Raw genomic sequence first — 11,748 nt, forward strand, 5'->3', positions numbered from 1 at the left:
CCCCCCCCCCTTTTTTTTTTTCCTCACCCACTCGGACGGCTGAGTCTAGATTTCCTCCTAAAAAAAAGGGCCACGAAGGTTGCGGTGAGGTCATATCCGTGGGAGGAAAAGTCACAAAGTTCAGACCCGGCGAGATGGTGTCCATCTTGTCCGTGCCCGGTTGCGGCAAAGCGACCTGTCGTGAATGTTCTGGCGGAGTCCCCCAGATCTGCACCGGTGGACAAAACTACGGAATCGGCCACGACGGCTCCTTTGCCCCGTACGTCGCCATCCACGAGCGCGCCGCCATCAAGCTCCCCTCGGGCGTCGGTGCGGCTGCCGGGGCCGTGGCCACCGATGCGTGCATGACGGCCTACCAGGCCATCGCGCGGAGGGCCAAGGTCAAGAAAGGAGACACGGTCTTGCTGTTCGGGCTCGGCGGGCTGGGCTTCAACGCACTGCAGATGATGGTGGACATTGGCGCGAGGGTCATCGTCGTGGACAAGAGACAGGAGGTGTTGGACGCAGCGGTGACATTCGGGGTGAAGAACGAAGACGTCGTGCCTGTGGAAACCCCTAGCGTCAGCGAGTGGGTGACTAACAAGGCGCTGGTGGTGGACTCTGCCATCGACTTCGTCGGAGTCCCCGAGACCTTCAAGGCGGCCATCGAGAGCGGTGAGTTCCACCTGACGATCCCTCATACCTCATACTCATTCGCCCCCTTAACCCCCTTTTCTGCGAGTGCACTCACCGATCTGATCGCAACACTCTCTAGTCCGCAAGGCAGGGACCGTCGTCCTGGTCGGCCTGCTCCACGGCGAGCTGACTCTGCCCTCGTTCGTCGCGGTGCGCAAACAACTCGATATCCTGTGCAGCTACGGCGGGACCACGGACGACCTCGTCGCGTGTCTGGGCCTGATTGCCAACGGCGTCATCAACCCCCAGGTCGAAACGGGGAGCATGGCAGACTTCCCCCGGATCCTGGCCGATCTGCACGCCGGGAAAATCAAGAGCAGAATCGCCCTCGTCCCCGAAGATTTGCAATGAATTACTCGATTCGAGATTCAAAGGGGCTACCGACCGGATGCGATAATCCCATGTACCGAGCTATAGATCATATCTCATTCTCCGAGTTCGGTGTTGCTGCCTCTGCAGTGGGAGTGGGAGTGCCGTGGCCGTTGAAGCGCTCTGCTATCCGCGCTTCTTCACGTGTAGAAAAGGTATGAAAGGCAGAGACAACACAGGCTGAAGATCTCTTTGACAGTGTCGACACAAACATAGGTAGTGGACGAAAAAACATTTGCTCTTACCCAGAGAGAAATTCAACACATGGTTCATTGAGCCTCGTCACGCTTGCTAAGATTACAGCAACACACCAGAAATGAAACCCCCCTTGTGCAAAATATCCCAACCCAATTTCATTTGTTTCTCTCCTCACCCAAAGTTCTTCTCAATTTTCTTAATCCACTTGCCAACGCCCTTCTCAATCTTCTCTGCATGTGATGGCTTGTGCTGCGAACTTGAGGGCTTGGGTGGCTTGTGATGGTGTGTGTGGTGCTCCGCCTCAGTCGGCCTATAGACTTGAGAGTGAATGTCGTAAGCTCCCGCTGCAGGCTGGGGTTGCTGTGCGTGTCCATAGTTGTAGGTCGAGTACCCTCCGAGAGGCGGAGCAGGAACTGGCGCTGGCGCGGGAGGTTGACCAGCCGCTAGATAGTCCGGGTATTGTGGCTGTACATGCTGCAGTGGTTTATGGGGTTGACCATTAATTGACTGGTAGAATTGTGTACCTGGCGTTTGCACATTTTGTTGGCCAAAAATGTGTGCATTTGGGTCCTGCCCTTGAGGCACATACGTCTGAGCAGCTATTGAAGGGTGACGACTGCTGTCAGTACTTGCGCTGGTGGGAGGCGGGGCAAAATTTGTCGAAACAGATGTACGCGGAGACGCCTGAAGTGGGGGTGACCCTGCGTGTGGTCCAAAGGATTGTGACCCGGTCGCCGCTGCTTGAGGTCCAAAGGATGGCACAGGCGAAACAGTGCCATGGGGTCCAAACGACGGCTGTGGTGCAGCACCGTAATGTCCATAACCCCCCGGCTGAGCAGTGGAAGGATTGCCAAAGGCTTGTGGGTACTGCTGAGAGGCATAAGGATTATCATGCCTTGCTGCCGCAGCCAGCCCCGTTCCGTCAACAGCGTCGACCGGAGGGGGGGTGTCCTCTCGATGGGCGATAGGTTCCGGAGCCGCTGGCGCTGCCGGGTTGTACGCGAGGGGCGTATAGTCCATGGGCGGTTTCGTTTCTTTCAGTGAGGATCTCCCACCGATGCTGTTATTGACCGAAATTGGCGAGGCTGATGCTCCAGGACCGACCGCAGCAGCCTGAGAGACAGCAGGGGGCGGTGGAGGAGGGGGCAGCTGGATGGGATGGCTGTGCTGGACCGCGGGAGAATCATGTTGTACTTCCTTATATGCCGGGTCTGATATGGCCACATGCTCTAGATTTTGAACCACTGGGCTGACCATATCATGGTGATCGGATTCGTCACGCACGTCATCCTCAATGTCCAACTGATGCGGCTGAAGCAGCTTCTTGAAAATGTTCAATACCAACTTGGAATCATCCTGATTCCAGAAATAAGCATCGATTGTGTGTATCCTGTATTTGGACGTGCCAGGATCCCGGGGATCCGAACTGGCTAGACGCCATTCTTCTGGGTCTCTTCCTGAACGGGGGGACGATGGAGAAGTGGCCGCTGCATTGTCTCCATCAACGATGATTGTTATTCTCGTTGGGAATTTGTGAGAGTTGATCACCTTGACACCCTCGAGGAAGCCATGAAAGGCCGTCTGATCTGCCGTGCCAGGATTGATCGCGGCCTCGATGCGACTTGTCTGTCTCGTGGAATTGTAGTAGACGTAGAAATAGGAGGCTTTGTCGAAGCGATGTAGAGCCGGGCGAGGGGAGGGTGCCGTAAAGTAAGAGTGGAGGTCGACATATCTGAGGAGCAAGGTCAGAATCGGACCACGGTCAAGCATAGTCGTAGGCGTCGGCCTACATATTACTTACACCGTAGTTAGCGTCTCTTCCCCGGGAAACGGTGGCATGGTGATGAGTGCAGTCGGTCGTTCAGCGTCATCAACTTCTGGTGCCTTGGAGCATGACAGCAGTGAGGTGCGGAGAAGTTGCAGACGTCACCAAGAAGTATCGCAGTGTCTCTAGAGCATGGTATCCTGCTGACCTGATTGTTCTAAGATGTCATCTCCATCAGTCGCCTGGGTTCAAGGTCATGGATGAGATGTGAAAGGGCTGCGAGGCGGGCGGCTATTGCGACACGAAGCATGGGTGAGATGCGAGGTTGGGGCGCCAGTGTGGCTGAGCTGGAGGAGAGGGGTTGGTCCAACATTCAGCCACTTATGACGTTCGACAAGCATCTGTGGGGATCAACAGTAACCGCAATCAAACGAGAAAGCAATATCTCGGATGTCAGAGCACAGGCAACAGGCCACAGGCCTTTTTCTCGTGGCCGGTGGGCAATGTATTCCTGTCGAGGAACGAGACCTCCAGCTTATCCACGCATGGCTATCACCACCGACAACCAGCCGTCTGCATAGCAACCCCATCGAGCAAGTTCCTCAAGCTGAGCACTCATGGGAACGGGTGCACCATGCAGAAGCGGTGTAGCGAGAATTGGCGTCCTCCGAGATGGAAATAAGCTGGGCACAAGCTGATGCAAGGCCGTCCCCAATGTCTGAGGTTGTCCTGCTGGGATCCCTCGCACACTGGTAGGCAAACTCTGGTTTCCGACTACTGCGACAGTGGGTGGAATGTGTGATTGTAACACTTTGATTTGAGCTTTGCCCGGGTCCTGGTCCGGTGCAGAGGGTAGATACAATCGCAAGGGGACATGCCTCATCTGGCCCGCTGTTGGCACCAAAGAGCCATGGATCCTTGCAAATGTCGGCAAGTCGTTGTCTTGGGTTGAGGTCCACAGAGCCTTACTCTCCTGAGCCGACAAGGTCATGATGGGTTTGGCAGTTCCAGATCTCAAAAAGTCCGCCTCTTTGACGGAGTTAATGAAAGAGTCATGTAGAACAACGGGGCTTGCATCTGGCAGCATTGGCTTGTCCGGGTCGGCCGAAAAATGCACAGTTAGCCTAAATGGTAGGGGCTCGGAAGAGGATGAATCTGGTCGGGCATCCTGAGTCGACATCACGTATACATCGTAGAGCAGCCCCAACGGGAGATGCCATTTCAAGGGGACGTTGTCAAATGTGAAGTAGCCAGCATAGGGTGATATTGTCTCGGGATCGGCAATTAGTGAGGACGAAAAGAAGGCGTGAAGTCGCGGAAGCAGGAGTGGAAGATATGACAACCGAGGAAAGGCGATCTGCAGGTATGTCAGTGTTGGAGCAATGACTTTTGACCCCTGCGCGAGAGTGAGTATCCTGCGCAGACTCACCAGGTAGGGGTCAGCGCCATCAAAGGTACGAGATTCGGAAGCGGCTAGTCGAATCTCCAGAGGCAGTCGAGCCTGCCAGACTGTGCGCTGGAGGGACTGTAAAGGCTCGTCCTGGGCCATGATCCGGGATGGGGTTGTTCTGAAGTGTGGTCGGTGCAGTCAGTCTAAGAGTGGCTGGTGCAGGTTGTGGGTGGTTTCGGATGATGTCGCTAGCCTGGATGCCCACATTACGGGAAGGATTTGGCGAACGCAGAGGAAGCGGGACGTCTCACGTCCTCTAAGAGATTCTTTCTCTTCGTCGAAGTCGGACAGGGATTGCTCTTTGAAACAGACCACCAAGACCGATAAATGAGACGGGAAGCCCGGACCAGAGTTGTTGCGAATTGCCTATTGCCTATTGTCTTCAGCCTACCCACTTCCCGAGCCACGCAAGGCGATCCGCTTCTGCCTCGTCTGGACCTTTTGTTCCACTGACGATGTTCGAATAAGCGAGCGAGGGACAACGCAGCACTGGGCGTCTTACCCCTTTGACCACGAATACGCCTTGAATACGGAGTGCCGATGGAAGAAAGAAAAACAAATCAAAAGGAAATAAAGGGGCTATGCGGTGTTGCGGTCTGTGCTTGGGCGGGTTTCACATTGTGGTAGGGCTGACCGGAGAATCGCAGACATTCAGACATGCTCGCTGGGCGACCACAACAATGGCAGAGTGAATAATGAGGCTGCCCCGTTGTAGCTCAAGAAAAGATACTTCGCGCTTATAGCTAGGAACGACCGTGCTCCTACCACCATCTCCTGTGGCGTCGAGGAGGTTGCCGTCACTGACTTTGCGAGGTAGGCTTCTGAAGATGGTGGTCGATAGGGTTCCTAACCCACTTTACTCTCGTATGTACGAGCTCCTATTCTTTCGTTCTGTGCTTCCATCCATCCGTGCGGCTGCTGCCGTAGTTACAATGGAAGAAGCCTCTGGAGTAGGTCGGATCTGAAAAGACTGGAACAACCCGCGGTCTATCAATTGAAATGGGGGTTGTCCCTTGTAAAGTTTCTGTAACACGACAGCGCGGAACAGAAATACAGTGGAGTATTCTGTCCCTTCCTCGCACGACGACCTTCTTCATCTCGGCTTTCGGGACAACCTGCATCACTCGTATGCATACGACGGGCCAAAAAGGTCAAGAAACACAGGACCCGGAACACCCCGACGAGTTTCATGGTCCGTCACGGTCATAATTTTATTCACATAAACTTCGTGGTACGAGGGTGACTCGAAGGATCATTGCGAAGAAAGGAAGGTACAAACCGTAGAGTGCCAACGGTCACGGCAACAATCGGGGATCAGTTTGCCGTCAGTTTAGTTTAGGGCTGACGATAGTCCTGCGTCTTTGCTCAGAAATTGGCGTGAATCCGTCACCTTGTCCGGCTGCTACCTGTTCTGCCAGCAGAGTCGGAGTCTTCTGTTCGGGGAGTCCAAAATCGGTGCCAGATTGAGGCCGTGATGAGCACTCAGGTCGCATTCAGCGCTTTGTAGAAGGCGCATGCGGGTGGTGACAACGCCACCGATCACGCAAAATCGAACGTGTCATATTTTCGAACAGGGGTATGGCTCTCACAGCGTGCTGAGAAGGCTGCATTTGACCAACTCGGGATGCAAGCCCAAGAGTGCTAGCCGTCTGTGCCCAATAAAGGGCACTTCCAATTTGCGGGGGGGTCCTTCGGTGGCATTAGTTGCCAGGCTCATTAATAGGTCGGGTGGCGTTTTGGCCCTTGTATCCGTTGTTTCTTTTTCTCGTAGGCTTGTTGCAGCGCAGCGCAGCACACTGCGTGAGAACCTTTCCGCCTTCCGCGCCGTCAATAAAGGAGAAGGAAAGAATGCTGATCATTCGCCGGTCATGGATGGATTCGAAGGGGCGTTCCCCCGCCTCTGAGCAAAGGACTCGTCGCGCCCGCTTGGGAGCAGTGAGACAGTGCTTAAGGAAAGGAGGCGGCTTGTTGTTTTAGTTCTAGGGCAGGTTTTTCTTTTTCTTTGCTTGCTTGGTTCGTTGTACCCTCACCAGCCTTTTCTTTTCCATGGGATGAACATCGTCGTAACACCGTCTTTCAAGGCTCGAAATGGTGGGGGGGCGTGATGAATTACCACAGATGGAGACGGGAAGACTAAGGTTGGTGGAATGTGGAGGTAAGCTTAGGAGCCGTGGGAGCATCAGGTCATTCTCCAGGCATGAAGGTGGAGGCATGGACGTAGCTCTTCCCGGGAGCTGTGGTTCCAGAGCGCCTGTGGCTGTCACCTTGGCTTGCTCGAGGTTCCCCGTACCAATGATAGTGAGGCTTTAGGCGGGCCTTGACTAAAACAGGGCTCGTGCCCTGTTCGCGCCGTGGTGGGCCAAACGGGAACCACTGAAAGTCTGCCGGTGGCAGACCCTGCAAGCACCCACGGCACCCATCTTTGTAGGTAGGTACCTCCTTGGAGCCCTTAGAGGCGAGTGGAGTTCGCTAAGCTCCCAAGCTCGGAGACTCCTTCCACAGCACTGCACCTACTTGTACTTACTCGTACTATGTACCTGCGGTGCCTAATAATGTCTGCGCAGGAGGATTGAAATTTCTGACCCCCCTCACGGTCTCTTTCGTGGTATTCCCTGTCTGTCATCTGATTAATCCTCCCCGTCACCCGTACAGCGCGCATTTTGTCCGTCCCATCTCGTTTCGTCTCGTCTCGCATCGTTCTCTGGTGTGGAAACGTCCACCCAACTGGCTTGCTCAGGTCATTTTCTCCGTCAAACCAGTTTGTCCTTTTCCCTGGCCCATGGGACAAGCCGTCCCTTCCGAATCCATCGCCGATCCCCCCCGAAGGATCAAACTCCTTGGCCTAGCCACGCGAGACTGTGGTGAGCTGTGGGAAACCAGTGGTGACGTCGAGAAGCTGTGTTGTCGCTAAATGATCCGTCTATTTTTCGCTCAGATCAGATCGCAAAGTTGGGTGCCATTGGCGGGAAGCAATGTCACGGCGTACACGAGTCTCGACTCTCCCATCCAAAGGGTCTGCGTTCAGCTAATATGCATGAAGCGTCCTCCCTTCCACTCTGGATTTGAAGACGCAGTCTATAGCTCCGAACCCTGCATGAGGCTAAACCCAAATCCAAACATGGACGAGCCACCCTTCCAGCAAAGCCCTTGAAAGGTTGAATTGGCAAAGAGTTGAACAAGTGGCCTAGTAAAGGAGCCGCCGAACGGCTATGGGAGTATACTCATCCCTGCTTGACCTGGGGCATGGAGGACTAGCGACGGTCGAAGCTTGAATAACAACTTGGGGCTGCCATGCAACCTTGCGAGCCTGGTTCACCCTGGTCGACGGCGGAGATATTTTTTCGCATGATAGGAGGCCCCCTTGGTGCTTCTGGGAGCTGTCTGGGTGGCCCGGGCCAGGAGCTAGTAGGGCTAGCAGGGCTAAAGCAAACCATCGCAACTTCAAAGCCACCGGGCCTCGAAGCCAAACTGCATCCTCTTTAGCAACAGTGCCCATCTCCGAATTTCAGTAATGATGATCCAAAGGGATAGATGCGTCTTGAACAAAGATACTTTCTGCCAGTGCGCAGCCCATGCGTCAACCATGGGCTGTCACCCTCCTCGTTTCTGGGGGCCTGGCTGGGCTTGACCATCGTGCCACCCAATGGTCACGGGTCTCCATCATGGTTGACAGCTTGACGGCTTGACGGCTCATGAAAGAATGGAACCAGAGAAGCCCGGGGGGCTTCTCTACTCCAGACCTGCGTCCAGCTTTTGACCTATCGAAACCTATTGCACCCATCAACCCCTGGTCCATGGTCCTGGCGCGCCGTCCCCCACCACCTCCCTGGAGAGAGAAAAACAACAGGAATGCCCATGAAACTGAAACCCATCGCAACCTGATCACATCCTCTCTCTGTCGAAATCTCCATTCCTCTACCAGTACCGAGTTCAGGCTCGGCGTTTAAACTTCGTTCCCCTGTACCCAAAAGTCAAGGCTTTCCATCCCGCTTGTGTCAAAGCCACTTCAACCCTGTCCATTTCACCTGAACCCTGCCCTTCCAACCCGAGTCTCGGGCTCGCTGCATCCTTTCGCGCGCTCTCTCCCTCTTCATATCTCTCTCACCCACTACTACCACCTGAGAGTACCCGCCGATCAAGACGGACTCTCTTACAAAGACTCGTCGCTTCATCCAGCTTGCACATTGTTTCGTGTCCGGCCGATTCTCTGACCAGTAATTCTCCGGAACCCTTTATATGTGTCCCACAGCTCCACCACTTGGATCTCAACCTCCCAACGATACCCGTCCCTCAGCTCCTTTATAACACATGCAAATCCCGCCCCGCTGACGGAGGACAACTTCGGATATTTCTTACTACTGTCTTTGAAAGCAGAGTCTCTGGACGCCTCTCATCCTCAAAGACCGCAACATTATCCAAGCCTAAGTTTGGTTGTTCTCGTCAGCTTCGGGCGGTTCCACAAAACTCGACATCGGATTGTCTTCCACCCGACCCATCCGTCACCTGTCATTTCGCACTCCACAATCGTCAACGTCTTGCTCCAGGTCGCAGGTGAACCCACGGGCACCTGCGTCCGAGGGTTGAGTTTGTTGCGAAAGAAACAAAAAGAGCTCGTGTCAGCTCATCCCGGGACCCTCGCGACAGATTGCCAAATCAACTAAAACATTGGGTCCCCTCCCTTTAAGTGTTGATAGGGCTGACAGGCATATCACCGTCCGATGCAAAGTGCCCCCCCTGATCTCTAACCGCCTTAGCTTTGACCTGCCTTAAAATCTGTCATTGCTTTTGAACCCTATCATACGTCAGCCTGATGCCAGTACTCGGTACTTTATATCAGTCAACTTCTCGCTCGCTGCTCCGAGTGTCAACGAAACCCGACCCCGAATCTATATGAGTTGAGCTGGAGTCAACGAAACCATGATCCCATGGGCCGCCTTTCGCAAGAGGTAAGTGTCCCTTTCTTCTATTCAGGCTCTCTCATACTAATTCTCACATGTTAGCAGCGCACAAGAACCTGACTGGCGAGTGGAATTGAACGCCGAGAATGTCTATTATTACGTGGAACACGGACCAAGCCAGCACAAACGTGCCTTGGACTCTCCAATGCTGGGACTGGCACATGAGCGGCAATTTGCCATTTCTCAACTCGGGACCAGAAGTGTCGGCTTCGAGAAGCAACACGTTGCCTTGATGCAAAAGGCACTTCGGCAGCTCAGCAACCATTTCACCATGCACTCAACACACGAAGCATGTCGCCCGACCTCACCCCACTCGGATTATCTGACTGATTGCCGGCACTTGGTGGACACCTATAACCCATTACCGCCGCTTGACTCTTTGGACGAGCCCTGTTCCGAGCCATCGACACCTTCGCCAGTGACGGTATCACAGAGATCATCTCGATCACCTCTGGCGTTGCAAGAGCTTATGAACCCTCTGCCACCGACACCCTCGAGCTTGAAAAGAAAGTCGCCTGATGATCTGCCGTCATCTATCCTTGCCGATGATGTCCTCGAAGCAATACCTGATCTCGACGATGATGCCCTTTCTCGACGCCACTCACTCAAATACTCTCGAGCAGGCGAGATACGAGGCACTAGTGGAGCATCTCGGACACGGCGGAACGTGAGAATGCGACTGCGATCCTGTCAGAGGCAGGGCTCACTGCACGATCCCCTCGAAACGGAGCAATTTGAGAAGGAGGGCCAGCTACTACTCCACCTGGCACAAAGCCCAAGGACGGTGGGAAACGAAACTTGAAGAAACGAACCCCTACGAACGACCACCATTGGAAAGCAACTGAATGATGCCGTTGATGAAATTTGTCCATGTGCCGATTAAACACCCATGACCACAATCCAGTCGCGAGGTCTCTGCATTCCTTCTTCTTGGTATTACGGCGTCCTATACTTTGCGACTCATCATCGTCACCGTCAGACGTTTTATATTTCGCCTCTATTGATGCACACTATTACACGACCCTCAACCCTCTTTTGGCGGGGACCAACAGCACCACGGATCGCCAATTCTTCAGACCCCAAAAAGGTTGTCATCATCACAGTGGAGTTTTTTTTACTTTTTGAGGTTGTTTAGCAGCTACGTTCAGGATTGTATCCCGGCGTTGGATACCAGTAAATAGCTCGGGATGTGCCTGATACATCTTCCAAAGGTCTTTGTCCAGCATGGAGTTAGATGACATCGGACCTTTGTTATTATTTTTTTCTTGCTTAGCGATGGCGCTGGAAGGAAAGGACTTTGCACCATTCAAACTACTCTCTTTTGTTACTGGCTTTTGCTTTGTTTGGAAGGTAATGGACATACATACTCGGTTTGGCTTTGGATGAGCTACTGTTGTCGATGGACGGGGCCTGGACTAAAGTGCAGGCACCGGCGAGTCCTTGATCCTTGGGTCCTTGGGGCATGCGGTCGAAGGAAGGGAGGAGGAGCCCAGGCTGGCTGACAGCGTGGATGGATCGATGGGATGAGATGGAATGGGGCTTTGGTCGATCAAGTCGAAGCTCGAGGCTCGAAAGGGGAAGTCCCACCAAGGCCAGATTTGGGGATTGTGCACATACATACAACCAAAATACACCCTCCCCGCTATTTGTCTATATCCCACGGTGGAAATGAGGAACCTGGAGTATCACCACCCACCACTCAAAACGAACGAGGATGGACCATTATTGGCCATTGCTTTTTCTTTCTTTCTCGATCTCTCATTTTTGCTTCCTTTTTTGATATGATGGTTTCGCCAATTGTCGACATCACTCACCCCCTTTCCCACCGTCACCGCTGATGCGGTAGCAGTAGCAGTAGCAGTAGCAGTAGCAGTAGCTGGACGCTTGAAGCCCCAGGGGCGCAGGGCAGGTTTGCAAAAGGCCGATCCGATTACTCATGGTTGAACCCACGGGTTGCTAAGCTAAAGCGGCCAAGTTCCGATCCGCAGGACATCTCAGATGATCGGGGGGCCGCATCGCGGCGTGGGGGGGTTGGTGGATGAGTAAGTATGTAGTGGTAGTGGTAGTGATACTCGTAGAGTCGTAGTAGGTAGGTAGGTAGGTAGGGAGGGAGGGAGGTACATAGGTATGTAATAGGTATGGAGTACTCCAAGGTAGGTATGTGTGTGGCTTGGGTTTCCCGATCGCGTTTCCCGATGGCCGATGGCCGATGGCCAATTCCCTTATAAGGCATGAACCCTATAGGGAAGAGGGGGGAGGTTATTAGTACAAACGGTTAGTTATTTACGAGTGCAAGTAGTAAAGTACTATTAGGGATTTGATGAGTTAGTGCG

At 53.7% G+C, this 11,748-nt stretch overlaps 4 protein-coding genes across 4 annotated transcripts; 2 read left to right on the forward strand and 2 right to left on the reverse strand.

Moving 5' to 3' along the window:
- Positions 1-134: 134 nt before the first annotated feature.
- AYO20_06125 (hypothetical protein) lies at positions 135-1,026 on the forward strand (the record flags this gene model as incomplete). Its single annotated transcript, XM_022644416.1, has 2 exons — positions 135-654; positions 755-1,026. 2 exons carry the CDS (start codon positions 135-137, stop codon positions 1,024-1,026), a joined length of 792 nt encoding a protein of 263 aa, XP_022499507.1.
- A 387-nt stretch (positions 1,027-1,413) lies between these two features.
- On the reverse strand, positions 1,414-3,081 carry AYO20_06126 (hypothetical protein; the record flags this gene model as incomplete). The annotated part of the gene is made up of 2 exons (XM_022644417.1): positions 1,414-2,974; positions 3,044-3,081. 2 exons carry the CDS (start codon positions 3,079-3,081, stop codon positions 1,414-1,416), a joined length of 1,599 nt encoding a protein of 532 aa, XP_022499508.1.
- Positions 3,082-3,542: 461 nt separating this feature from the next.
- AYO20_06127 (hypothetical protein) lies at positions 3,543-4,556 on the reverse strand (the record flags this gene model as incomplete). Its single annotated transcript, XM_022644418.1, has 2 exons — positions 3,543-4,364; positions 4,437-4,556. The coding sequence occupies 2 exons, from the start codon at positions 4,554-4,556 to the stop codon at positions 3,543-3,545; spliced, it is 942 nt and encodes a 313-aa protein (XP_022499509.1).
- Positions 4,557-9,374: 4,818 nt separating this feature from the next.
- AYO20_06128 (hypothetical protein) lies at positions 9,375-10,217 on the forward strand (the record flags this gene model as incomplete). Its single annotated transcript, XM_022644419.1, has 2 exons — positions 9,375-9,403; positions 9,458-10,217. The coding sequence occupies 2 exons, from the start codon at positions 9,375-9,377 to the stop codon at positions 10,215-10,217; spliced, it is 789 nt and encodes a 262-aa protein (XP_022499510.1).
- Between the last annotated feature and the right edge of the window lie 1,531 nt (positions 10,218-11,748).

Source organism: Fonsecaea nubica, assembly GCF_001646965.1.
Source record: "Fonsecaea nubica strain CBS 269.64 chromosome Unknown Scaff38, whole genome shotgun sequence".
NCBI classification, from domain to species: domain Eukaryota; kingdom Fungi; phylum Ascomycota; class Eurotiomycetes; order Chaetothyriales; family Herpotrichiellaceae; genus Fonsecaea; species Fonsecaea nubica.